At 49.3% G+C, this 27,348-nt stretch overlaps 1 protein-coding gene across 1 annotated transcript; it reads left to right on the top strand.

Moving 5' to 3' along the window:
• Positions 1-273: 273 nt before the first annotated feature.
• On the top strand, positions 274-23,617 carry BANF2 (BANF family member 2). The gene is made up of 3 exons (XM_010972902.3): positions 274-1,560; positions 14,853-14,981; positions 23,050-23,617. Exons 2-3 carry the CDS (start codon positions 14,856-14,858, stop codon positions 23,194-23,196), a joined length of 273 nt encoding a protein of 90 aa, XP_010971204.1. The 5' UTR covers positions 274-1,560; positions 14,853-14,855; the 3' UTR covers positions 23,197-23,617.
• Positions 23,618-27,348: the final 3,731 nt, after the last annotated feature.

Here is a 27,348-nt window from a genome sequence, read left to right as displayed (position 1 = left end):
GTCTCTTCCCCCTAGGAATGTGGTGGTGCTCTGTGTCCAGGAGTGTGTTTACAAATGGGCAGGCTTATCTTTTGATGGCCTCAAAACACCAAAAGATCTCCAGAAATCACTGAAACATTCTTCGTTTAATCTCAGCAAGAGTGCTGTTTGCAATATGCATGGTTCATGTTCTACTCAGATGATCACACACTAAATGAAACCAGTAGCAATCTTTGGGAAATCCTTTTTTATGGCCTCGAGAACCTGGCTGTTGAGTGGGAACAAATCAGGGAGAGAACAGAACTCTCTGGCCGAGACCTCCTCTCTGAAGCCAGAGCCAGCAAGACTGGGCGTCTGAAGGAGGACTTTGCATTTGGGAAGATTGAGCAACTCACTTAGGGCTGATTTCCGAACTGAGAGTCACGGATGCATAGACACATACCCTCGCTGCCAGACACGTGGAACTGGAGGGGCCTTGGGAGGCACTGGAGCTGCTGTGCTGAGGACCAGCAGACAAGGGCCGGGGTAAAGGAGAGCTGAGTCCTGGACTAGAAGTTGGACTCGAATTTTGGAATCTCGCCAAAGAGCAAGTAGAAGACACATCCATAAGGGCCTTGCTTATCTCAGAATGGGATGAATATACGGCTTCAGACACGCTTCCACCTAGACAACACGGTGGCACCTCGCTGGTCCACGGCCCGACTGTAGCAGCCTCGCTTGTGTTCGCACCCGAGCAGAGGACTTCAGTCCCGAGCTGGAGGGAGAGAAAATGACTGCCCAGAAATCCAGCAGAAGCCTTTCTTGGTGACTCAGTGTTTGGGAACACAGATATTAGTCTGAGCACACCCAGGTCTGAGGCCTGGCCATGCCCTTGGCCAGCTCATGTGTCTTATCTGTAAAATGGGGATATCACAGGGCCTAGATAATGCACGAGAAGCGCTTCCCACGGGGCCTGGGTGCCTGCATCTGCACCCGCCACGCTCTCAGCCTGGATTTCCCAGTCACCGACCCGGGAATCTGATTTAAGTGCAAGAAGTAATTTAAGAGGGGGTCCGGGTCACACAGGTAGGGGAGTGAGGAAGCGAGGCTGGGCGGGGAGGGTGGTGCTGTGTTCAGAGCCGTCAAGGCCTTGGGCCGTCTGTCAGAGCTGCACTTGGGGTATCTATCCACCTGCAGATGCTTGTGGTGGGAACCGAGAGCCCCGAGGGGATGTGGGCGGGGCAGGGATGGCTAGGCTGTGAAAACTGCCCTTGTGGTTCTGATTCCTCAATTTTCCATCTTGGGGCAGAAAGCACGTGGGCTTTGCAGCCAACGCAGACCTCAGCTCACATCCTATCCCTGCCCTTTACTAGCTATGTGACTCTCTTTGCCTCTCTGGGCCTCAGTTTCCCCATCTCTCAAAATGGGAACAAGTCTCCAGTGCTGCCAAGTTAATTCAGAGGGTTAAGTATGACGTTGGCCGCAGAGAGGCAGCAGGTGGTAGGTGCTCAGCAAACGGGAGGCCCGTGGTTCTGCTCCCCCAACCACCCACGGCACGCGTCCTGCTCCGGGTGAGGCCGGCTGGCACCTACGTCTCTCCAGGTGAGCTGGACATGCTGACATCCCACCTAGTGTTTGCGTCCGATCTTCTGAGCGATGTGTGGTCCTACTGCAGTGATCTCCCTAGCTGTGTGTCGTCCGGCTGTTTCCCCTCTAGCTTCGCGGGTCTGTGGCTTTCAGATCCAGAAGGGGAGGCAGTGGCTGGCCTGAAAGAGGCCAGGCCAGGAGCGAAATCCCAACGGGAAGAATTTCTGACCCTGCAGCTCACCCGGCAGTCCAGGGTCCAGCGCATGGGCAGATCCAGGGGCTCCTGCTGAGTCAGAGGGGAAGAGAAGGCTGGGGGCAGGGACGCAGGATGCCTGGCTAAATTTGAATTGCAGCTAAACAAATGAATAACTAATTAGGATAAGTGTGACCCGAGTATTTCACAACACATACCTATTCTGAAGAGGTTACTCGTAGTTTATCGGCAATTCAAACTTCTTCACATACTAGTAAGTTATTTATTTGTTTCCACACTTATACTAATAAGTTATTTGTTTATCTGAAATTCAAATTTAACTGGGCATCTTGTATTTCTCTTTCCTAAACCTGGCCACCCTAGTCTGGAGGAACAAACCCTCATTGGAGGTTTGGGTTAGAACCCAGCCCAGCAACCACCCCATCAGCCCTGCAGGCCAAGAGGAGGGGAGAAGGGTCACCTGCCCCCACTCATTGCATCTGGGGTTGGCGGGGAGCACCTTTCAGGGCCTCATTAGAGTCATTTACCATGTAGCGTAAGATACTATGAACCGTACAGTGGAGTCGGTCACAGATCCACTCGCGCTACACCTAGACGTGCAAAGAAAATGCACTTCTTCGTACGCGGCGGGGTCCAGGCAAACGCAGGCTGGTTGGCAGCGTGTGATTATGTCTCAAGTCAGTTCCGGGAAGCAGATCTGAGACCAGGATGCAGGTGTGCACGGCCCAGGGACAGGGAGGGGTGAGCAAGGCTGCTGCCTGCTGGGAGATGCTTCCGCGTGCTCTCACAGCAGCACAGGAGCGGGAACGGTGCCACAAAGTTGGTCCTGCCCAGAGACAAGGGGGCCAGGCTTTCCTCCTCAGTGTCAGGGCTCACTGCTGCCTTCAGCCTCCCAGGCGTGTCCAGGGGCGGCTGCTTCCATGGCAGATCCAGCACTGCCCGGAGAGCTGCCGCTGTGTGTATTGGTGGCAGAGCTCTTCACAGCTGGGAGGTAGGCGCCCCAGCTGGTCCAGGGGGTCCGGGCGTGGCACCAACCGCCCTACTATGCGCCTATCAGTTTCACACTGTGTCCTTTCAGTGTGAGTAGTCAGCTATCAGGCCACTTTAAAGAGTCTCTTTTGGGAGACGGTCTCCTTAGTGGCCTCTCTCCCCCTCCCCAGCCTCCCTAAGGAATTCTGTGGCTGTGGGGCTGGGGAATGATGCCGATGCGTCTTTATGGCAGTGGAGGATCGGGGCTTTGAGGGCTCATGATGTCTACAGGACAACGGCCTGATCCTTGTGTCTGTGGCTGCCCCAGTCTCCAGGGGTGACTAGCCCCTTCTGGTCTTTAAGGGACATTTTGACCCCCAGTCCTGGAGTCCATGGTTTGGTCATTTGCCGTGCTTGTATGGTCCCCAATCCTGGAACCTCTTCATCCTGACTCCTGGCTCCAGCTCACCCATTACCCCTAGAGCATCTCCTGCCCGGCGCTCAGCACTGTTCATGGCTGCCACACCCCTGCCCGAGACACCTGAGAACAGCCTGTTCTTGTCATCTCCTGGTAAGGCCAGGCAAGCAATGCATCATTCCCACGGCCCAGCCAGTGTGCCAGAACTTTCCCTCTGGAATCTAACGTGTCTGCCCACTTTGGGATTTTTGTCCCAGAGAGGGAGCCCCCAGCCCCTATTACCTGCTTCCCAAAAATCATGTTCCCTCTGGTGGGTAATGGGGTGACCTTTCTCATTCTTCTTTTTAGAATCCGTGGGGCAGAAGAGGTAGGCTCTCCCATCTTTCTTTCTTCTGGGGAAATTCCTCCTCCTTCCCAAGACGACATTGTTTTCCCCTTCTCTCTGGGGCTGTCACGGCAGAGAGAGGAGGAATCAAAAAGCCCTACCCATAGTGAGGTGGAAATCAAGAAGTTAAAATATATATCTGTTACAGTACACCCATGTGCATAGCAGAGTTACCCAAGGCAGCTAAAAGGTGGAAGCAACCCAAATGGCCATCAGTGGATGAATGATGATAAAAAATGTGGTCTGTACATACAGTGGAATACTGCTCAGCCTTAAGATTCTAACACACGTCACAACCTGGATGTGCCTTAAGGACATTATGCTGAGTGAAATAAGCCAGTCACAAAAAGACAAGTAGTGTCTGATACCACTTACGTGGGGGGACTAGAGCAGTCAAATTAGAGACAGGAAGTAGCATGGTGGTTACCAGGGCCTGGGGGAGCCGCTGTTTATTGAATGTGGAAAAGTTCTGGGGATGGTTGCCAAAACCGTGAATATACTTAACACCACTGAACTGTCCACTCCCAAACTGACCAAGGTGGTAAATTTTATGTTATGTATATTCTTGTCACAGTTAAAAATAAAAGTAAAGTGAGAAGGAAATCTGTTACATAAGCAGGTGTCTTGTCCGTGGAGGGTAACTAATATACTCATCCGTTCCTTAGATGATGTGTTATTTATTAGATCAGCCCTGGATCCTTTGCAGAGAACGGGCCCCAAAAAGAGAAAATATTTTCATGAAGAAAAGATGCAACAAGGAATAGTCCCCTCAGAACCACTATTTAGACAAAAGATATCCAGCAGAGACAGGATTTTAGAGAAAGGGGAAGTTATATTTAGGGAGAGGTGTTTGGGAGTCAGACTCATCGGATGAGAGAGGTGAAGTCTGGACGAGCTGGGGACAGGTGGCTTCTTCAGGGGATCACTGTAGGCAGCGATCTTAGCACAGGTCTAGAAAACCTTGCTCGAAACTGCTGGGGCCACAAGTTTTGGGGGAATTCAGAATTTTTGAATTTTGGAAAAGCAATCTGGTACCTCATCTGTGTATCCCAGACCATTTCCAGTGGAGTCTGGTTCCTATAAATAAAGCCATTAATATTCCTGTGGCAAAATGTATAAATATGCACACTAAGTGAGATAATAAAGACTATTAATAGCCTCCTGTCAGTTCAGAAGAGGTTTTGTTGCCAAAGAATTATCAAAATCTTTTGGTTTCCAGAGCTTTTTGGATTTGAAAATGGCAGAATAGGGATTGTGGACCTGTGTGAATTTTGTATCATCTAAAGACTGTAAATCAACAGAGACACAAGATATTGGAAGGGACCAGAATGATGAGTTCCAGCTACCCCAACATTCTGATTTTATAAATATGAAACCAAAGTCACGTGCCCAGGGTCACCCTGGGCACGGTCAAGAGCTGAGATTAGATTCAGGTCTTCGACCCCCAATCCAGCACACCCAAGCAAGGGTCTAGGTGTGGCCTTCAGACCTAGACTGCCTTTTGAATGAAGTCTGGAATCCATGAAATCAACCTTCCCTCTCCTTTCCAGTTCCCTGAAGAGGTGACTTCTTGCCTCTGGGAAAGTTCTCCCTTATAGCTGAGTTCACCCTGTGTATTATACCTTCCAATGGGCCAGTTTTCTCTGCGTAAGGCACCTGCAGAAGGCCTTGTCCTATGGTCCACAGACTTAACTCAAGGCCTTGCATACAGATGGTGCTCAGTAAAGATCTGAGGAATCATTGAATTTATTTGCATGTTCATCACTTGTAGATCCACCTAGAAAAAACCTATAATTAAAAGATCATGTGTAAGACAGCCACCAAAGATCTTGTTTGCCATTGTAGACTTGGAGTCAAGGGCCAAGAAGGCAAATATATCCTTTATTTCTGAATGATGAACATTAATGGTCATTGAAAATGATTTTTCCATCCTTGATGCCTAAGCCCTGGGACTGATCCTGTCCCAGGTCTCTGGGCAGAATGAAGATGCTTTTCTGCCTAAGATGGTACTTAGCACACAGTAGGTGCACCATAAACACTTCTTGAATGAGTGAGTGAATGGATGACATTGGGGGTGTATTAGTTGGGACTCTTTGTTACAAAGAACACCATCTCAACTTAAATTGAATTAAACAAAAGTAGAAAATATTGCCTGATGTAATTGAGAAGTCTAGGAGGAGACGCCTTCAGGCATGGTTAGATCCAGGCCTGTGAATGATTATTGGGGAACCTCTCTCTTTTCTTATCTCAGATCTGGCTTTTCTACATGTTGGCTTCTGTCTCAGGCAGGCTGTCAGGTGCAGGTGATGGCAAAGATGGTTACTATCAGTTCTGCTTTCACATTCTATCAGCTGAGTAGTCCTTGCAGAGAAAGATGGCATTTTTAACCAGCAATTCTAACAGAAGTCCCAGGCTTGGCCTGGGCTAGGTAATTAATGCACCCACTTCTGAATCAATCACTGGCCATAGTGATATGCTAGCTTCATTGCCCAGGGCTGAATATAATTGCCCCCTGGTGCCAAGGTGTTGGGAAGGCAGAGATTGAGGTTTGGGGAAGAGTGGTCCCCAAAGGGAAGTAGAGGTGATGGTCCCGGAAGCAGAGGGAGCAAGTGCTGAGCAGGGGTAGACAACAGATGTGTCTGCAGGGCTGGATGCTAAAGGGTCTTTCCATGGTATACGAAGGATGCAGCAAGCTCGTGTTTTAAAAGACAATAGTGTTAGAAGCAACAGAGATCAACGTGATCTCCTACTCACAGAGAATTGCTTGATTTAAGAAGTAATGATTAAATAAAACCCCGATGAATCAGCTCCCTGATAGTGGATCTTACTCTGCTCCAGACAGCGCACAACGCAGCGACCTTCTGTTAACTCATCTGATCTGAACAACTATCCAGTGGGACACTCATCACCCCCAGTTTACAGATGAGAAAACTGTGTCTTTGGTTTAGGAATCCTCTCAAGGTCTCCCAGCTTGTAAGAGAAGGGGCACATATCCCACCCTCTTATTTCTGACTCCCTAGCTTGGGCACGTCCTCTGCCCATCTGTATCCCTAGGCCTGCCTTCTCTCAGATCCGCTTTGCTCCGTGTGGCTGGCTCCTCAGGTGGGCTCCCCATGAGGGGTGGCAAAGATGGCCAGCAGCAGCTGAGCAATTCTCACCGAGAAAGACCTTCACAGGAGCACCAAGATGTGTCCTGAGAGGGGGAGGAGTGTCCCACGCCAGCCCCGAGATCATTCTCACCCTCATTCTCCTCCTTCCCTCAGGGCTACCAGGCTGCTCTGTTTTGAGGATACAGGGGTGGATCCTGAGTTTTCCCACACATCTGCTTAGTTTAGGAACTATTTATATTCTCCATAACTTTCAGCCTCTGGGCAGCTTTTAATAAAGGGTATGAGCCCTTTGAACACCTGAATTCAAGTTGTAAAATAAAGGTAGAAAGAGAAAATAAAGACACCGAGCAAAAGCAGCAAACATGATGACTACAAAGGGAAGGAGGTTTAACCAATGCTAATTTCCATCCTGGTTAGCTCAGAGACTCCTGGTAGGCTGAGCAAAAAGGGAAATATGACACTTATAAATTCTTTCTGTCATAAAGGTAGAGATACACCAATTTTGAAAGGTACAGGTTTTTCTTCACATGAAACTTCAAATGGTTGATCGTGTGGAACATTTTATAGAACAAGATGTAAGCAGAATGGTCCCCCCGGACCCTTTGCTGCCACCCTCAATAAAGGGTGAGGGCAAGACATGAATCTTACATATTATGCTCGCAGTCCCCTGGGGAGGGCAATACCGTGTACACCCAAACCGAAAGCAAGCATGAAATTAAGATAATTTACTCATTTACTCAAAATGTTTTTGGGCAGTTTGAATATATAAACTTTTAGAGATATAGATAAAAGGTCTACTTACACCATTTGATTCCATAATTTAATTACACACATTTAAAGTTACATATTATATCAAATAATATATTTAGGAATATATCACTTTTCCATTCACATTTCAGGAAAGCAACAGTATTCCAATTATATTTATGTATATCACCACATCAGTTTCTTCGTCATCGGGGTCACTTTTTCAGAGGATAATGACTTTGCTTCTAGCGAATGGTTGTTGAGCAATGTCATCTTTTGAATTTATGCATGTGTCCCCACTGGACACTGAATCCCAAGCCCCACATACCCACCTGTAGAGCATCAGCGCCCCCCACTACAACCCCATTTCTCTGTGGGGCGGATCTGTGATCACTTCCTGACAAAGACCTATTGCTCAGATTTCTTAAATGATCTTTAAATGATGTCAAACAGTTGCAACTAGAAGGTCATTCCTTTGGGAATCATGATTAAATTCCATGGACTCTTTTATTCCTTATTTAAACAGGTGGCTTCTCTAAGTATCTAAAACCAGACTTGACTGAGGTCATTTCCTGCCAGTATGTCCCTCCCCAAACTGTACTTTGAGGTTCAAAATACAGTAATTGATAAGCACGCTCAGGAACACAGGAGTCTTTGGCAGCAGTTCTCTCAGATGGCGGTGGGGTGCTTAATCTCACCGTGCTGCACCCTCCCACCCCCCTGCCCTGAGCCCTCCCCAGAAACTCCGCTGCCTTAGAAGGGAACGCCGGTCTGGGGAGCAGGGCCATCCATGCTCTGCTCCGTGCATGGTCTTGAGCAGGTCCCGTAAATTCTTGGGCCTCCGTTTTCTTTTGAGTGAAATGAGGGGTTTAGGCTAGATCAGAGAGGGGCAAGGAAAGCAGCGGGGACCAGGCGGCGGCTCCATGTTTGAGGCGGGGGTTGGTATTTTCACCTCGTTCCCAAGTCAACAGAGTCATTCTGCTTTGATCAATTTTATATAAAGGGATCCCAGGTAAAATTTCCTTTGAAGTAAAAGATTGCTTTTCTTTTTCTAATTTTTGAAAAAGGGGAGATAGGCTGTTATTGAGGTCTGCCTGCTCTGAAGTTCTCTGACTTCAAAGCTGTCAGAGTCATAGTCAAATCTTCCCACTGATGGCCGATGAGGACCTGGTGACTGGCGACTGGGGTGGGGGTGTAGGCACTGCCTGTGAGTTGGTGGGCTTGTGCCAGGCTATGCTTCATGCTAATTAAATCAAACACTAGAGGAGGGACCCAAGCATCAGTAATTTGTAAATCTCCCAATGTGGGTCTAATGTGCTGCCAAGTTCAAGAATAAATGGCATTGACATGTGATCCAGCAATCCCACTCCTGGGCATAATTTGAAAAGATACATGCACCCCAATGTTCACAGCAGCACTATTTATAGTAGCCAAGACATGGAAACAACCTAAATGTCCATCGACAGATGACTGGATAAAGAAGTTGTGGTATATATATATATATATATAATGGAATACTACTCAGCCATAAAAAGGAATGAAACAATGCCATTTGCAGCAACATGAATGGATGTAGAAATTATCACCCTAAGTGAAGTCAGAAAGAGAAAGACAAATACCATATGATATCACTCATATGTGAAATCTAAAATATGGTGGAAATGAACTGATTTATGAAACAGAAACTGACTCACAGACATGGAAAACAAACTTAAGGTTACCAAAGGGGAAAGAGGATGGGGAGGGGTAAATTAGGAGTTTGGGATTAACATATACATGCTACTGTATATAAAATAGATAAACAACATGGTCTTACTGTATAGCACAGGGAACTGTATTCAATATTTTGTAATGAACCATAATGAAATAAGTAAAACTAGAATCAGGGAAAAAAAGAATAAATGGCATTGGTACAGCCATTGTGGGAAATAGTATGGTGGTTCCACAAAAGATTAAACATAGAATTACCATATGATCCAACAATCCCTCTCCTGGTATATATTCCATATACCCCAAAGAACTAAAAGCAGGACCTTGAAGAGATACTTGTACACCCATATTCATAGCAGCATAATTCGCAACAGCCGAAAGGTGGAAACAAGCCAAGTGCCCATCGATGGATGAATGGCTAAACAAGATGTGATACACACATACAAGGTGAGCTTCCTTAAAATGGAAGAACATGACACAACATGGTTGAACCTGGGGGACATTATGCTAAGTGAAAGAAGCCAGTCGCAAAAGGACAAATACTGTATGATTCCACTTCAGGAGGTTCCCAGAGCAGTCACGTTCATAGAGACACAGAGCAGAACGGGGGTTGCCAGGAGCTGTGGGGATGTGCGGGTGAGTAGTTGCTGCTCAATGGGTTTAAGAGTTTCACTTCTGCAAGTTGGAAAGACTTCTGCAGGTGGGTTGCCCAACAGTGGGAAAACATGTAACACTACTGAACTATCCACTTAAAAATGGTTAAGACAGTACATTTTATGCTATGTATTTTACCACGATTAAATACAAAATAACATAAAAAGATTTAGTGGCATCACGTCATGCCTTGCTACTCAAAATGTGACTTGTGGGCCAGCAGCATCGACGTCTTCCAGGAACTTGTTAGAAGTAGAGCGTCTCGGGTCCATCCCACACCTGCCGCAATCCAACATGCATTTTTTGACTAGACCTCTCCACCAGGGGGTCGGCATGTATGTTAGCCTTTGAGAGGTGCTGATTGTGATGGACTGAGTATCAGACCAGGGTTCAGAAGATGGAGCAGACAAGCTCATTCGCCTACCCAGCACCCGCCTCCTGTCTTCCCACATCCTAGAGAACCCAGTGTTCTCCACGCAGCCTTATGCTGGGAGGCTGACCTTGTCCACACCCCGACGTGGTCCCAGCCCCCTGACCAGTGACTTGTTTAGGGCTTGGTGTGTGACCTGGCTCTGGCCAATGACACGTAGGGAAGTTCTGCTGAAGAGGTTCTGGGGACACCCAAGCAGAAATGGCCTTTGCTTCCTTTGGAAGGTCTCATGTCAGGATGGTACCTGAGAAAATTCTGTAGGCACCTTGGGACCTGGGGGGCAGCTGGCCTGGTCCTTGAAAAGCAGAAGCACTGACTGACAAGATCTTGGGTCCATCTCACTGATGAATTTCTGGTTGTGTGAGATTAGAAATGTATTTATTGTTTAAGACCATTTGAGTCAGGATTTTCTTTTTCTTTCTTTCATTCCTTCTTTCTTTCTTTTTTTTTTTTTTTTTTTAATGGTGCTACTGGGGATTTAACCCAGGACCTTATGCATGCTAAGCACGTGCTCTACCACTGAGCTATACCCTCCCCCTGAGTCAGGGTTTTCTGTTACCTGTAGCCCAGGGTTCCTCAACCTTGACCCTATCGACGTTGGGGCAGGATAACTCTTTGTTGCGGAAGAGCAGCTGTGTGCATTACAGGAGGTTAAGCAGCAACCCTGACCTTTACCCTTCAGGTGCCGTTAGCACGTCCCCCTCCCTCAGCTGTGTCTCCAGACACACTGCCAAATGTTTGAGGGGGGACAGTTCGCCCCCAGTTGAGAACCACTGTTGCAGACAAAGGCATCCTCATGAATGCAAAGACATTTTCTTCAGCGGGTCCTCAGGAGGCGGAAGATTGCTCCGACGCCCCAGAGTGTCTCAAGGATCAGAGTGAGATCAGGTGTTTGAGAAAAGCAAACACACAGGGTGTTGCTAATCATTCACTGTCTTTGGTGTTGCTGGTGCCTGGATAACAGTGTTGTACTTTCCACGGACTCTTAATAGGCAGAGATGTTTAACTTAACAGATGGCCAGCGCGGATAGCGAGTGGAATTTTCCCTCGGCAAAGTCGGTGACCCCGCCAGCTCTCTCCCGGGCTCTTCCTCCTGCTCAGAAACCCTGATTTCTTGCCGCCCGGCCCTGAGCTGGGCCACCATCCCGCCTCATCGTCCCATGAGGTGATGGGCGCTGCTTTCACAGGTGAAGAGGGATCAGCATATTTAATTGCTGACGAGAGAGATGGAAGCCCTCCACGTAGTAATGTATTCGCAGCTCACATGTCTGTGCGTCTGAGACCCGCAGAGTCAGGGGATGCCGGGCAGCCTCTCCTGCTTTAAGTCCCCTTTCGAGAATCAGCCGACACACAGAGACCACTTTCCTCAGGAGCCCCCAGATCTGAAAATCAGTGCCTTGGGGTCCATCACTTCTTGGAGAATTTGGTTTCATCCAAAGTGTTCCCTGGGGGCAGGAAGTCTTACGAGGGGAGCTGGACTTTCCAGAAAGGTCTGCAGGAGAGTTGGGAGTGTGAGGACAGGCAGGGGGGCCAGTGCTGTGAAAGGGAGGCGTCTGAAAGCAATGGAAGCTTCTATCACTTATGTTGTTGACTGTTTACCATGTGCCAGGTGCCGCGCTGGGCACTGGGGGAGAGATAGGTGACAAAGGCCACTTGGAGGCAGCTGCGACCCTCAGGGGCCTCACCCTCTCTTGGAGGGGGCGTGTGTGGTAGTCGCTGGGCTGCTCTCCTAACCTTGCCCCATATCCCGGTGTGCCACCCCCGGTGCCTGCCCTCAGGCACAGGACCACCACCCCAATTTGGGGCCCCATCCCAACTCCCACCCCTGCAACCCGTGTGTTTGCAGGCCACTAACTCCCTCTCTGAACCAGAGGGAAGAGGTACACTGGACCGTAGTTAATGTCTTCGGCCTGGCACATGATGGTTTGGACTGGAGAAGGCGTATGTTGGCAGCTTCTAGGGGGAAGCAGGGGAGGGGGCATGGCTTACAACAGTGACGCCAGGCCCTGGTGCAGGCCGGCTGTTTCCACAAAGGAGACAAGCTAAGGGTCAAGCAGATAAAGGAAGGAAGGCAGAGTCAAGAGAGGTGCAGGGAAGTCAAGCTGGAACCCTTTTATTTTTGAAGTATGGTTAATTTACAATGTTGTGTTAATTTCCGGTGTACAGCATAGTGATTCAGTTATATATGTGTATACACATATATATATTCCTTTTCATATGCTTTTTCATTATAGGCTATTACAAGGTATTGAATATAGTTCCCTGTGCTGGGCAGTTGGACCTTGTTGTTTATCTAAAGCTGGAGCCTTGATCAGACCACCTGTGACCCACCTCTGAACTTTTTGGTGGCAAATGCTAATAAACCTCCTTCTGGGTGAGCCAGCTGGAACCGGACTTCCTGTTGCTTGCTTCATAAACCAAGGGGATGCAACAAGGGGCAAACCTCTGTGTGGGCTGGCTGAGGGGGGACATCCATGCAGAGGGCAGCAAGGCGGTCTTCACCCAAACCAGGAGGACGGTGCCCTCGCTTAGCAAAATGGCTGGTATTGGGGGGCTGCTTTACCCTGTGAAGCAGACCTTATATGTACGGAGACAGCCTCTGCGATCTGACAGGGAATATCGGGGTGCTGGCTACCTCTGCGTCCTCACCAAAACCCTAGGGGATGCGTTCGGGGGGAAGGTAGCCCTTTGGAGGGTGAAGAGGGATGAAAATACAGCTTTGCTAAGAGAGTCTTTATTTCTGTGGCCTGAGCAGGACTTGCTGGGTTGGAAAAGCTGGTTTATCCCGCTGAAGTTAGAACACAGGTGACAAGTCAGGTGACTTAGCCAGAGGAAAGATTGGGGTCCCGAGAAAACATTGTCCCCAGTTTCCAGGTCTCTCCCGAGCATCTTGGCTTAAGGATGTCACGTTGATAAAGCCTTATTTGGAAGTTGCAGCTGAGATGCAGTGGGGTAAGGAGCAAATCTGAGGTGCCTCCCCACTGAGAGATGTAGAAAGATGCCCCTGATCTGAGGAGCAGGGCGGCAGGCCAGGCACAGAGGCCAGTTGCCAGATCAAGGGTACAGACCTGCAAAGATTTCCAACTCGAACCCCCAGCCCGTGGACTTGAAGAGAAGAAACCCAGTACATTCTCACGGGAGCTGAGATGCTAAAGAAAGTGGCCAACTAGGGTCCTGAGACTGCCCTGCCCAGAGCTTGTAAGCAGCTGGTGCTAAAACAGTGACCCTCCTTGGAAGGCATTGACCCCGAGCCCGCCCAGATGTTAACCAGGCAGTGGACCGGGGAGACCCCCCAAACCCAGAACTGGACCGCCATCTTGTCTGACTGAGGGACTGGCTTCACCCCCAGGCAAGGAATCCTCCATATTTCCTCAATATTGTGCACACTACTGACCGATGGCAGCCGAATGTGTTTCCCATCTTTTCTTCCTCCAAAAGGAGACTTCCCCTTCTGGAAATTCTTACTGCAGATGTCCTGGGTTTTCCCAGCGTGGCTGGCTACACTGATGCTAGTGAGCTTCAGAATTTAGTTCCTAGGTTACCATCCCCCGCGTAGCTGCTTCTAGACACGGTGGGGAGTATGATGCATCTCCCAGAAGACATGAACTTGAATCTGAATCCAGTAACTGGACGAATCATTGGGCTTCACCCTTTGGGGGAGGGGTGAGTTCACCCTTTGGGGGAGGAGCCAGTCTATTTTAGCCAAGTGTGGATATTTCTGATGATTATGTAATGGGATAAGAGCGGACCAATGTTGGTCTGCCAAAGGGGAGGACCACAGTGGCACATTGTGCTTACCTTTCACACCCACCTCCCCTCGTCTGGATTATAACCCTGATTTTATCCCGGTAACTGCTTGAATCACAGCTTGTGTGGATTAGGGAAAGCTAACTGGGGCTGGGCACATGGCGGACCCTCAGCTCACACTGGTGATGTACACCTTCAAGACTCAACGAGGCTCTGCTTGGAACTTCTCAGAAACACACTCTCTCTCCTTCTTTTGGGGCTGATTTGGTGGGAGGGGGTTATAAGCTGCCATTTCACCACCATGAGGGGAACCAACCCAGACCGAAACCAACACAAGGAGGAAAAGGTGAAAGAATGAGAAACAAGGATCTGTAACCCTGACTGTATCATCGCCCTCCCCTTGCTCTTGGACTTTAGAGCTCTGGAATGTCTTCTCTAATATTTTGAGCCAGTTAAAGAGTTTTCTGCTACTTGCAACCACACAACTGACGAGTATCGAGTGTGATGAAGGCTAAAATAAGAAAAAAGAAAAAGTGATGGTGGTTAAGAGAGAAGGTAGGTTAACTAAGAGGCACAGGCTGTTTCTTTAAGCAGTTAGAATGCTTGGAAAGTTGGAATGTTGGAAAGGAACCCAGCAGAGTTCTTACATGAAGCACACCCATCTCACGCGGATTTCTCGGATTCATCTGAGGCCATCCTACACACGTCTTAATCCATGCAGGGGCAATGGGTATGGAAAGGCCCTCAGAGCAGAGCATTACCCTCGGCATCTAAAAGTCCCCAGTCAATGTTGGCTGGCAGCAGGAAGCCCCCCATCTGTTGGCCCCAGCCCCCTGGTAGGCCAGCACTGAGCTCCCCGATGCCCATCCACACCGTGAGCAGCGGTCGCCTCCTAACCCTGTTCCTCCCCACTGCTGTTGCAGAAGATGGATCACATGTCTCCCAGACTGAGAGCCTTCCTCTCTGAACCCATCGGAGAAAAGGATGTTGCCTGGGTAGACGGGGTCAGCCACGAGCTTGCAATCAATTTGGTCACCAAAGGTTTCAACAAGGTAATGCCGTTTTTCTTCTTTCTCAAGCCTCTCTTCCCCTAATCCTACCAGATGGCAGCCGCTGCCACATGTCCCCACACGTGGCCATCAGAGAGCAAAGCTGCCACTTGGCAGGGCGCCACGTGCTGCAGCGCTCCTGGCCCGCGTGCTTGGGCGGGCTCCAGGGTCCGTGGACGATGGGCAAATTGAACCACTTTGACTCAGAGCAGCTGGGCTATGCCCGATTCGCTTGGTGCTCAAACCCCCAGGGGTCAACCAAAGTAAGCCTGCCGCCCAAGTCTGGGTCTGAGCTGTCAGAATGGATGATTTGGGTGCACTCCCCACCCCCATGGAGAGACTCATGGGGTCCCACTTGTCCTGGCAATGGCAGGTGGAGTAATAGCAGCCTGGGGTCTACACCACAGAGTAAGAGGATGAGAGTTGTTCTAAGCTGTCACTAGCAGCCCAAGAATGGCCTCACGGACAGCCAATGGGACTGGAACACTATCTTCTATGCACTCGTATTCGTGGTGCTGTTATGAAGCTGCTGGGAACCTTAGAAGAGAAGGGGAGACGTTCCCAAAGAGAAGCAAAGGCAGGGAGTGAGTGGAAATTCACGGGCAGCGCTCACGCGGTGAGAAGCACCAACAGCAGAGCTGTCACCGATCATTCCCTTCAGTTTTTAGAGTCAGCCCGTGCCGCAGGGCAGGCAGAGGCTGGGCACTGCAGCGTGCACGGCTGCCCACCAGTCTGGTTGGCATCGGCCCAGGCCCCGCTGTTTCCAGGGGCATCTGAGCTACAGGGCTGGTGGTTTTCTGGTTGACACGCTGCTCTGTGCCAGTTGTTAAATATTCTGAATATCACCCCGATCTACCACCGTTTAATATCCAATAGGTGGTATTACCAGGAAGCTGGATCGAGACAGATTTGATTCTTTCCTCCCAGGTGAGGGAGCTAGGGCCACTCCCAAGCAGGTGGGAAAGCTGGTAAGGCTGATTAGGGAAGACACTTTAAATTAAAAGTTACTTATCAGAGGAAATGATGGTCCCTTTTACTTTCCTATTGTGGTGTAGCATAACCACACTGATATGAAGGGTTCAGCTCAATGAATTTTTACATACACACACACACACACACACACACAGACACACACACACACAGACCCACCACCTGGATCCGGTGATCAGACACCTCCAGAATTCCAAAAGGTTCTCTTGTGTGTCTTCCAGGCTGATGCCATCCCCCACTCCCAGAAGTAACCACTATTTTGGCTTCTACCACCATGGATTTAATATTTCCATAATTGTGAGGTTTTATTGTTGTTCAGCCATACTTATTTAAAAAATTTTTTTTTAATTTTTGTTTTGTTTGGGGGGAGGGTAATTAGGTTTACCTATTTATTTTAATGAAGATACTGGGGATTGATCCCAGGACCTCCTGCATGCTAAGTAAATATTTTAATTTACAAATAGTAAATTTCACCTTTTTAACACACAGTTCTGCAAGTTTTGACAAGTGTGTGCAGTCATGTAGCCACTACCACAATCAAGACATAGAACAATCCCATCATGCCAAAATGTTTCCCACTGCCTTTCATATTTCCCATCTCAGCTGCTGGCAACTACTAATTTTTGTTTTTGTCCCTATAGTTTTGCCTTTTCCAACTTAACTGTGTTTTAAATGACTGTACATAGGATGATAGGCATATTAAAGATAAAGGAATGAATAACTAATGGGAAATTTTCAGGCATTTGAGAACTTGCTACACAGCATCAGGGCTCTAAGGAAAAAGGAACTGGCCAGGTCCCCAGAGATCTGCTCCTCTGTGGACCCGACCTCCTGTCTGGCTGTGACCAGCACTCCATTTCTAGGCCCTATTTGCTCTGAGAGCTACTAACTCCAGGCGCTGACACTGGGGATTTTGCCTTCCTCCTCTGTGTTGAGCCCCTCACCCACCTGTAAATGAGATGAGAGTCGCTATCTCTACTTTACCAATGAGGAGAGAGAGGCTCCGAGGAGTCAGTGCCTTGATAGAAGTCCTGAGTGAGGACCAGAACAGCCGTGGGTTATATCGTCACAAACCACAGAGAAAGACCAGGGCCAGGTGGTTACCCCAGCAGAGAGGGGGCTTCCACCGAGATTTGGTACTGAGACCCTGTATTGCAGCCTGGAGCCTGGCCAGGCCTATAAGAGGAGCCAGCAGGAGACCCCGAGGTAGCACCTACAAGCTGAGCAGGTGCTTCTGAGTGAGGCCCGGTCTGCGCGCAGGGCCAGCAGCAAGAGCCTCTGGGGCAGGCGGGTCCCAGATGTAGCAAATAAGATGCCGGCTCCTAGAGTGCTTTTTTTTTTTTTTTTTCACTAGCTAATATCACTGTAGTGTTTCTAATAGACTATTTTTAAGAGCAGTTTTAGGTTCACAGCAAAATTGAGCAGAAAGGACAGAGACGTTCCACCTCCCCCCAGCCCTCATACACAGCCTCCCCCATCAACACCCACCCCCAGAATGGTCTGTTGTTCCAGCAGAATCGACACTGACACGATACCTCCCAGGCCTGTGGTTTATATAAGGCTTCACTCTCGGTGCAGCACCTTCTGTGGGTTTGGACAAGTGCGTAATAACACGTACCCACCATCTAAACATCCCGCAGAGCTGCTCCATGTCCCACCATCCCTCTGAGCTCCTGGGTTCTGTGCCCTGCCTGTGGGAGGCCCGAGCCTGCGTGGGGAGGGACACCTCTCCAGCCTCGGGCTGGCCTCTGCTGGGGTGTGGCAGCCCCCTCCCCAGGATGGGGGTCTCCAGGGTTTCTTGGCTGTGAGCAGAACCCCCTCAGGTTCCACTCCTGCTGGTGACAGCTTCCTCGGCCTTGTCCCATGGGTGCTGGCCCTTTCTGCACCCTTTCTGAGGACCTGCCAGGACACAGACCCATAAAGCTGCCCTCAGCCCTGCTTGCCTGTGCCCCTCACTCAGCCGCTCCCAAGACCCTAGGATGCTGGAGCCCGGGGAGGCCAGGACTTATCAGGGCAACTGTCCCCTCCCTCGGGCTGCGGCCCTGAAGGGGGGCAGGTGTGGCGGCACCCTCTCAAGTTCTCTTCTCCTCCATTCCTGCCCCGTACAGGTCAAACTTCCATTTCTTCTTCAACAGAAGGTGTGGGGGTGTTGGGAGGGGACCACCCCCATGTCCCTCAGTACTTTCCCCGAGATCTGTACGTGGCTCAAACAGTTCTCTGGCTCAGTTTCAGCCATGACTGTCAGAACTATTGATTCTGCTATGGACTCACCCAAGTCTCAAAAGTCAGAAATGCAGCTCTCTGGGTGATTTTGTGCCTGCCCTTCCCTGGAGCCATCAGCTGCAGTCTGGTGACCTGGACCTCGGCCGTCCAGTGCGGTGCCACGGGCCACTTGTACTGGTTGAGCTCACATCTGAATCGAGGTGTTGTAAACATAAAATACACGCAGCCACATTAAGGATTCAATATCTGCCCCCAAAATTGAAAAATATCTCATTAATAGTTTTTATTGATTACATGTTGAAATAATATTTTAGAAATACGGGAGAAAAACATTATTAGAATTCATTTCACCTGTTTCTTTCCCCCTTTTGCTGTGGTGGCTAGAAAATTGGAGATTGCATATGTGCTGGCTCACATGAGACTTCCCCCGGTCGGCGCTGGTCTAGATTTAAGGGCAGAAGGGCTGCCAAGGTGAAAGGAATGACCAGAAAAGGGAAACTACATCATGCCCAGGGTGCTCAAGGTTGCCTTATGTCCTCTTGTCCCCCAACTCCACCCCCATGCTCCACAGACTCTTCATGGACCGCAAACACATGAGGGGACCACCCTGCGGAATCAAGGCTCCTCTCAAAGTAGACTTTTGTCCCCTTCAAGGCCACACGCACAGCCCACCCGCTCCAGGACGCAAGCCCGCCTCCTGCCCGCCCGCCCCGCCTAATTACCGAGCGTTCAGTGCGCCCCTTGCTGTTACGTGCATCAGTTGATTGTTTTTTTCTGTGCCTTATGTCAAAGGTACTGCTCCTTTTGGTGTCCTCCCATATCGTCCCTGAGGCAAAGGATTGCCCTATGTTCTTTGCACTTCTTCTCTATGAAAACCCCGCCCGCGGGGGAGTGAAGTTCCAGGCACTCAGTAGATCAGAGTCATGGGGCAGTGCTCAGCGGGCGAGCGCGGTGCTGTGGGGGGACTAACCCTGGAGTTATTCCAACAGCTTGGGAGGAAGTTTAACATCCCCCCGAATCCGGTTTGGCTCAGTGTTCTTGGAAGACCCTGTAAAGTCACATCCATGTGCCTAAACCTTCCTCGTGAAAGGCACTTGGAAGATGAGAGTGGGGTCGATGTTCTGGGTGCCCACCTGCTCCCCGAGTCTCTCCCACCTAAGAGAACTAGCACACGCTGTTTGCTCCATCTCAGGCATGGTTCTAAGTGCATTACATATATTTCTTTTATTTAATCATCAAAAAACCCTGTAAGGTACACTGTTTCATCTTTTATTTTACTGAAGAGGAAACAGGCACAAAGAAAGCCTCCAAGTAACTCGCTCCAAGTAACTCAAGGTTAGAGAGATGACATTTGATTCTGGGCAGACAGGCTCTGGAATGGGCAGTAGGGCACTGGACCCCTCTGCCTGCTGCCTGGGCCCTACAAGGGGTCAGCCACATAAGTTTGGGGTTACCCTGTGTAGGGTTGCCAGATAAAACATAGGATGCCCAGTTGAGTTTGAATTTCAGTTAAACAAATAATTTGGGGTGGGGGTAGGTATAGCTCAGTGGTAGAGTGCGTGCTTAGCATGCACAAGGTCCTGGGTTCAATCCCCAGTACCTCCATTAAAATAAATATATAAAAACCTAACTACTCCCCTCCCAAAAAAATAAAAACACACACAAATTTTTAATCTAAAAAGAATATCTAATATCTTTTTTAAAAAGAACATCTAAAAATAAATAAATAAATAATTTTTTAGTACAAGGATGTTCTAGGGAGACAGGGAGGAGAAAGACGAAGGGGCACTGGATTGAGCATTCACCCTTCCAACAAGGAGTTTTAAGCTGGAAACGACTGAGAGATGCTGGATTTGCGAGGTGGTCATCGGCTCTCGGGAGGCCATGAAGGCTGAAGAGCCAGCATCCAGTTAGAGGAGGAGAAAGAAAGATGTTCATCACACGAGGAAGCCTCGTGGTGCTGCAAAGCGCGTTCACCGAGGGCGCGGAGGAGCTGGGAACTTGCAGAGGGGACGTGGCAGCTTGAGAACGAGGGGGCCGAGGCTACGTATCTCTGTTTGGAAAGGCCAGGTGTCCTAGTGAAGACCGAAAGTTTCAATTAATGGGAGCCAGGACCAGCTACCTAATTTGCGGGGCCCCGTGCAAAATGAAGATGGGAGGCGCCTGGTTCAAATTCATTAAGAATTACAAGATGATGGCAGCAGAGCCTGAAAACAAGTTGTGGGGACTCTCCGAGCGCAGGGTCTGTGTGGGGGCGGGGTCACAGCCGAGGGACCCCAAGCCTGGTGCGGACTCAGATGCTGCTCCTGTTTGGCTAGGAATGGGCAGGGCGAACTGGAGGGCGGGCCAGACCTGCTCCCTGTTCGGACTCGGCGTTGAAGGGAAGTCTTCCCTCGGCCACCTCCTGCCACGGGGGCAAAGGCTGCCCCAGGAAGGAATGAGCATCCCTGGCTTGGAGGTGGCCTCTGTCCAGGCCGGTGGGACAGGGAAACGTCTGCCAGGGCTTCTGCGTCACTCTCCCTGCAGCCAGGTTGCTGTGAGCTGTGGTCCGAGGAGGGAGAGTGTGGTTCCTCTTCTCCCCATCAGGGGCTCGCTTTCTGGAGCCTGCGGAGAAATGCAGAGGGGCCCTAGCAGGGCCATGACGGGAGCCCCCAACTCCAGTTTAACTTTCCCTCCCTGCCACCGGCTGGAAGTTGGAGGGTAAACCCAGAGAGAAAGGGTAGAAGGGAGCGTCAAGTTGCAACTTGGCTCCCAAGACAGCAAGTTGAGGCCCTTCTGCCTGCAGCATTCCTGGAAACTTCACCTCTGGTCCCACAAGCCACGCATTCCCTGCCATCCTAGCCGCTCCGCGTGGAGGCTCTGATTACTGGACTGGCTAATGCCAGTGGCTGGGATAGCAGAGGTGCCAGGCCAGACAGCAGACGGCTGGGATGCTGGGGAAGGAGGCTGAGGAGAACCCGGGTCTTAACCTCCTGGGCTCTTAGTGACTCCATCTGGAGAATGGGATGGGGCACACGCGAGAATCCGATGGAGTAAAGCGTGTCAGTGCTCAAAAGTGCCATTTACTATTGTAATTATCATCAGCGATGTTCCCTCCCCTGGGACAAAGCTCTGTTTCTCAATCCTGTTCCACAGACCACACCCCACCAACACCTACTGCACCAACGGGCTCAATCAACATTCAGTAAATGTCTATTTTTTAAAACACTGAATTAATACACATCTCAATAAAATCACCACTGAAAAGACAAGGATACCAATAAAGCAAAATCAAATCATTCTGAGCAACTACATTGCTTTTTACAAGATAGTTGAAGCAAAAGTTTAAAATGACCATGAAAGCTGGTTTTCTTCTCAACAGCTGGATCTCAACTAAAAATTTTAAAACCCCAAACTCCAACACTTGGGTATATTTTACCACTGGAATTCAGCTTTTATTTAATTTCGCTTTTTAAAAAATACATTCCCTTTGGTTACGATGAAGTTTGCTTGGTTTTATGTAACTGAAAGTACACAGAGGCCAGCGGGTTTTCCTGGAGAGGGCCCAGGACTCACAGCCTGGACACTGGCTCTCATTCATTCTAGACTGGAGTGCCGCTGAACCAGCCCCAGGAGACGCGCATTGACCATGACCTTAAATCTACAGGCTTTCCCATTCAGTGGCCCAGGGGTCTGTGGCCTCAGACATCTCTTTTTCCACATGGTCCTTGGTCCTCAGCAGTAACAGTGATAAAATAGCACAAGAGGAATGAGAAAGCTCTCAGGACAAGGATTCGGAAAACCAGAGAATGCCATAGAACTTTGAATCGTGGGGTAATTTAATCTTTCCTTTGTGTGAATTTTTCACCCAGAGAGACTCTTCGGAGGGGGAAGAGGGGCAGGGTTCAGCTGGCTTCCTGCCTGTCATGCTCCTCCTGCAGGGCTCCATCTTCCAGGACAAAGAAAGGAATTTGCATTTTTTGAATGGTCTTGCAGTTGAGTTCACACAATTCAGTTTGCAGGGTGGGGCAGAGCAGATCACCTGTCTTCGGAAGATGCAGAAACTGAAGCCTGGAATCTGCAGGTTCTCACTTCAGGCTAAGTGAGTTGCCTGTGGTCACACAGTTGGTTTGCGAAAACAAATTGACGCTATGGTGCCCTTCACCTGCTGGTCGCATGTGCAGTGGTTCTCAGTTGAGGAGATTCTGTCCTCTGGGGACACCTGCCAATGTCTGGAGGAGGTTATGACGGTCCCAGTTCAAGGGAGGGGGATGTACCACTGGCATCAAGTGCGTAGAGGACAGGAATGCTGCTAAACTTCCAACAGTGCACCCCAAGTCCCCTGGAGTCTCCCAGAGTCCCCCGGAGTCCCCGGCCCCAACCCAGAATCCTCACAGATGTAATAGTGCCAAGGGTTGGAAACTTTGCGCCGGAACAATTAAGGAAGTGGTGGGGTGGGAGCAGCTCTAACTCCTGTGTGCGTGCGTCTCCGAGAGAAATACTAGATCACAGGACCCAAGGGATCATCAGAGGGACACAAGGCTCTTGCTACTCAAAATATTGTTCCTGGACCAGCATCAGAAATGTAGAGTCCCGGGCCTCACCCTAGACTTACTGAGTCCAAAGCTGCCTTTTAACAGGATTCCCAAGTGATGCGTGTGCCCCCATTAAAGTTGAGAAGGACAAGGTCAGGTTCATCCCCGGCTGGACAGCCCCCAAAGCCACCTGGAGAGATGGACGTTTAACTCGACTTTACATCTCACCAAGGGCCAGTCTCCGAATCGGACCCGAGCCCCCCTCCTTTGATTTTCTCCCGAGTCCTCGAGCGCGGACTCACAGATCTGAGTCCGGCCCCCCCTACCCCCGTGTTCCTCCGCAGGCCTACATCCTGTTGGGACAGTTCCTTCTGATGCACAAGAACGAAGCCGAGTTTCAGAAGTGGCTCATTTGCTGCTGCGGCGCCACCGAGTACGAGGCCCAGGAGAGCTCGAACTGCCTGAAGGAGTGGTGCTCCTGCTTCCTGTAGACCCCGCTCCCGCGGCGCCCATACATGCCGCCTGCGCACCCACACCGGCTCCGAGTCGTTATTTTTGTTTTTCACTTTAATGATACCCGGTCTTTTTAAAAAGCAGCTCAAGAATATCAAGGCCAAACACAAGAAAAACGGCCCCCAGATTCCACCACCCAGAAACTGCTGTACCTTGCACGAATGTCAAGCCAGCCGTCTCTTAGCATACATTTACATAAAGGGGTGGATTATTTTATTTAAAAATGGTAATTCACACAAACTACTATATGCAGAACAGATAAGCAGCAAGGTCCTACTGGAGAGCACAGGGAACTCTATTCAGTAACTTGTAATAGCCTATAATGAAAAAGAATGTGTATATATATATAGAGAGAGAATATATATACATATTCAGATATATATATATATATATATATATATATATATATATATATATATATATATATATAAACTGAATCACTACGCTGTACACCAGAAACTAACACAACATTGTAAATCAACCATACTTCAATAAAAATTAATTACTTAATTAAAATGGGAAATACATTTTAAGTCAGTATGTAAGTTATCTATTGCTGCAAATGAACCCAAAACGTAGCCGCTTAACACAAAACAATAATTTTATCTCACTCAGTCTCTGAGGGTCAGGAACTGAGAGCCACTTAGCTGGGTGGATCTGTCTCGGGGTCTCCTGGGAGGTCACAAACTATGGGCCAGGTTGGCTGGGGCTGGAGGACTTACTTCCAAGATGGCTCAGTCACGTGGCTGGTGGCCTGAGGCCTCAGCTGCTCTCTGCCTGGGCCTCCTGCAGGGAGGACTGTCCCGGTGTGGCATCTAGCTTCCCCCAGAGTGGCGGGTGGGGGGGCCAAGAGGGAGTGAGAGGGCACAAAGCCACCCTCTTTCATGACCTGGTCTCTGACTCACACAACATCACTTTGCCTGGTCCTGTTTTTAGAACCAAGTCCTCAGGGGAGGAGCATTAAACTGTCTCGAAATAGCAATTAGTATTTAACATGTTTAAGTGCATCACAGGTAAGTCACATACGGTAAATCTGGCCTTTTGAGGTGCGTGGTTCTGTGACTTTTGGCAAATACGTTGTCCTGTAACCACCATCACCACCAAGATAAAGGGCACTTACATCCCCCAGGGAGCTCGCTGGTGCCTCCCTGTAATCATCCGCTCACCCCTCCCCAGCCCTTGGCAGCCAGTGATCTGTTTTCTGTCCTTAGAGTTTTGGCTTTTCCAGAAAGCCGTGTAAATGGAGTCACACAGTCTGTGGCTCTCTGAGACTGGCTCTTTCACTGAGCGTAATTCACTTGGGATGAATCCATTACACACTTAAAGCGTTTGCTAGTGCCCAGCCCGTATCCTGTTGGCACTCACTGTTCTAGGAGAGCCCAGTAACTTCCCTGCAAGCACCTGAATTCCCTTGGCCGGAGGGGTCTCTGGCTGCAGGAGTGGGGTCAGCCTGAAGCACAGGGCAGGGAGGATGTGCCAGGGAGTTCCCGCACGGGGAAGCCCTCGGTCATGGACAGAAGTTGATGGCTAAATGCCCCGGGTCCTCTCCCTTTGGGTGGGGCAGCTCTGAGGCGGTTTCCCCTGGCTCCCCAGTGGGGCTGAGCCCAGTCACCCCATAGAGAGAGGTCCTGGCTCTTAAAACACCCTGGCATTGCAGCCTTCCCCGCCCAGTCTCACCTTCCCACTCCCTTACCAGGATTTCCTGGGACCACTCACACACACGATGAAATACTCAAATTTTCATCTTAGTTCCCTTCTAGAAGAACCCAACCTAAGACAACAGTGTTAAGATTTAATTTAATTTTAACAGAAGAAAAAAAATGTGGAGCTGAACAGAAAGAATCACTGAGCTTCGCTGAATTTTCTTCATCATCACTAGATCTAGTCAGTTCTGAGTCAATTACTTCTGAGTTTGAAGAATGACACTGGGGAAAACAGTAAGAGAGAGACTAGTATCATTAGGTTTGTTTTAAACTCTGTTTTTCAATATTACATGTTATGAACGCCTATAAAAAAAGAAATTAAAGTAAAAAGAAATGAACATTCTTACTTCTTCCCTCTCATTTTTAATTGGTTTTATTGTTAGTTTTAATTTGTCAAGGTTTCTACAGCATATACATTCTTCCCATAAGCATAACCACTCAGTTATTTAGTACTAGTTGTATATTCAAGAGCTTATCTTCAATCTTTGTTAGTATCATTATTTTAAAAATCATAGCTTTGTCATTCCTGAGTTCTCTTTGTTGGTTGAGGAATAGGCCAGTGTATGTTGCTGTAACAACCCACCCCCAGATTTCAGGGATGTCGCCAACAAAGGTTGATGTCTCTCTGAGGCTACATGTCCAGTCTGTGTCATCAGGAGAACTCTGCTATTGTCACTCCAAGACTTAGGTAGATGGCAATTCCCTTTCAATACATGCTGCCATGAGTACCACAGCTGTGGGAAGGAGCCACGACAAATCACACACTGTCTTTCAAAGCCATGCAAATATGTTCACATTTCATCGGTCAAAGCAAATCACGTGGTCATACCTAACTCCAAAGGGGCAAAGAGTCTTCTGAATTCAGAAGCATGTTTGTTGACGATGAAAATCAAGACCACAGTCATTAATTAGGTTCATTATTTTTTCTCTGAGTGCCTTACGAGTGTTACATTTCCTAAGTTCATAATATGGCTGGGGTCTTTCTATTGGGGTCCACTTAACTCTCTTTAGCTCTGCTTCTCTAGCTTGCCCAAAGAGAAGCCAAAGAGGAGACTCCAGGTGAGCCAACTGGTTGGTCCAAAGACTTCAATGGCTCCATCTCCTGCGAGGTCAGGTTCTGACTATCCACATCCTTTCCCTGCTCGCTCCTCCACAGCCCACCCTTGGACTGATTCTCTACTGAAATAGTTATGGTATACGGAAGTCACTTACTGCCTAAGGCGGGAGCTGGTTGGCTCTAGGGAAAGAGGGGAGGAGCTTTATTCCTCACTCGATTTCCACACTCCTCCGACGTAGCTGAAATCCATCCCTTTAACCAGGTTGGCGTCTAGGTCATGAGAGAATGGAGGAGATGACCCCCAAGACTCAGGACCCTCCATAGAAGAACCCTGGCGCAGATACTAAAGACATGAGTAGCTGTTCCCCGTGTCGTGTAAATGGAGGAACGCTGGGGATGATGCCTGTCCCTAAAATCTTCCCCATAAACACTAGGAACGCTCCCCACCCTCCATTCATTCCCTTCTATTCATTCTTGTCTTCCTTGGAGGTAAACTTACTGGCTTCAGTTCTTCGCTTCTCCCTGTACTTCCCCACCTTTGTCCTGTGATTTTTGCAGTCCACCTCCCCCTACGACTAGAGGCAGAGTCACTCCCAGCCCCTTGATTCACCCTTGGCCAAGGGGCTTGCTTTGGCCAATGGTACAAGGCTGAAATGGCAGGGTGCCACTTCTGTTTCTGCTCACCCTCTCGTATCTTAGTCAACATGGAAAGAAGAGCTACCCCCTTAGATAACTGCCGCCCCTTCAGCCTGGGCCCCAGAATGAACCCAGGTGACCTGAGCCCACCCTGCAGGAAGGACCCAAGGCCAGCCAGACCTGCAGCTGATGCAAAGCTGCCCAGCTGAGCCCGGCGTGGATCAGCCAACCCTCAGCAGACACACAGATGGGGGAACAAGAATAAAGGACAGCCATTAAAAGTCACTCATGTTTGGGACAGTTTGCAGTGCAGCAGTATCTAACTGAAACATGCCTCCCAGTCAAAAACGCCCTGTCCTGCCGAAGGGTGCCACAATAAAGTCCAACCAAACCTTAGATGGAGCCGCAGCCCCAGGCCGGGAAAGGACCACTGCCTCTGGAACCAGCCAGCCATGGCTGTGAATTCCAGCTCTGCCCATCGCCACCTCATCCTGGATGAGCTATTGAACCTCACTGAGCCTCAGTTTTCTCATCTGTGTAATGGGTGCAGGAAGGTAATTACCCTGCCTCGCAGAGTGGGTTAACTGAAGTAGTATACATCAGGTGCAGAGCAGGAGAACTGACTATTCTCAGCTGTCCTCTGAGCCCAGCCTCCCTAGTCCTTGGGCATCTTGTAGGTGGCACTCGGGGACAAGTCACAGCTGCGAGTTGGGAGGAAGCCCAGTTCTCAGCTT

Source organism: Camelus bactrianus, chromosome 19 (assembly GCF_048773025.1).
Source record: "Camelus bactrianus isolate YW-2024 breed Bactrian camel chromosome 19, ASM4877302v1, whole genome shotgun sequence".
Classification (NCBI taxonomy): Eukaryota; Metazoa; Chordata; class Mammalia; order Artiodactyla; family Camelidae; genus Camelus; species Camelus bactrianus.
The sequence above is the reverse complement of the archived record's forward strand: the minus strand, read 5'-3'. Positions and strand labels throughout refer to the sequence as shown.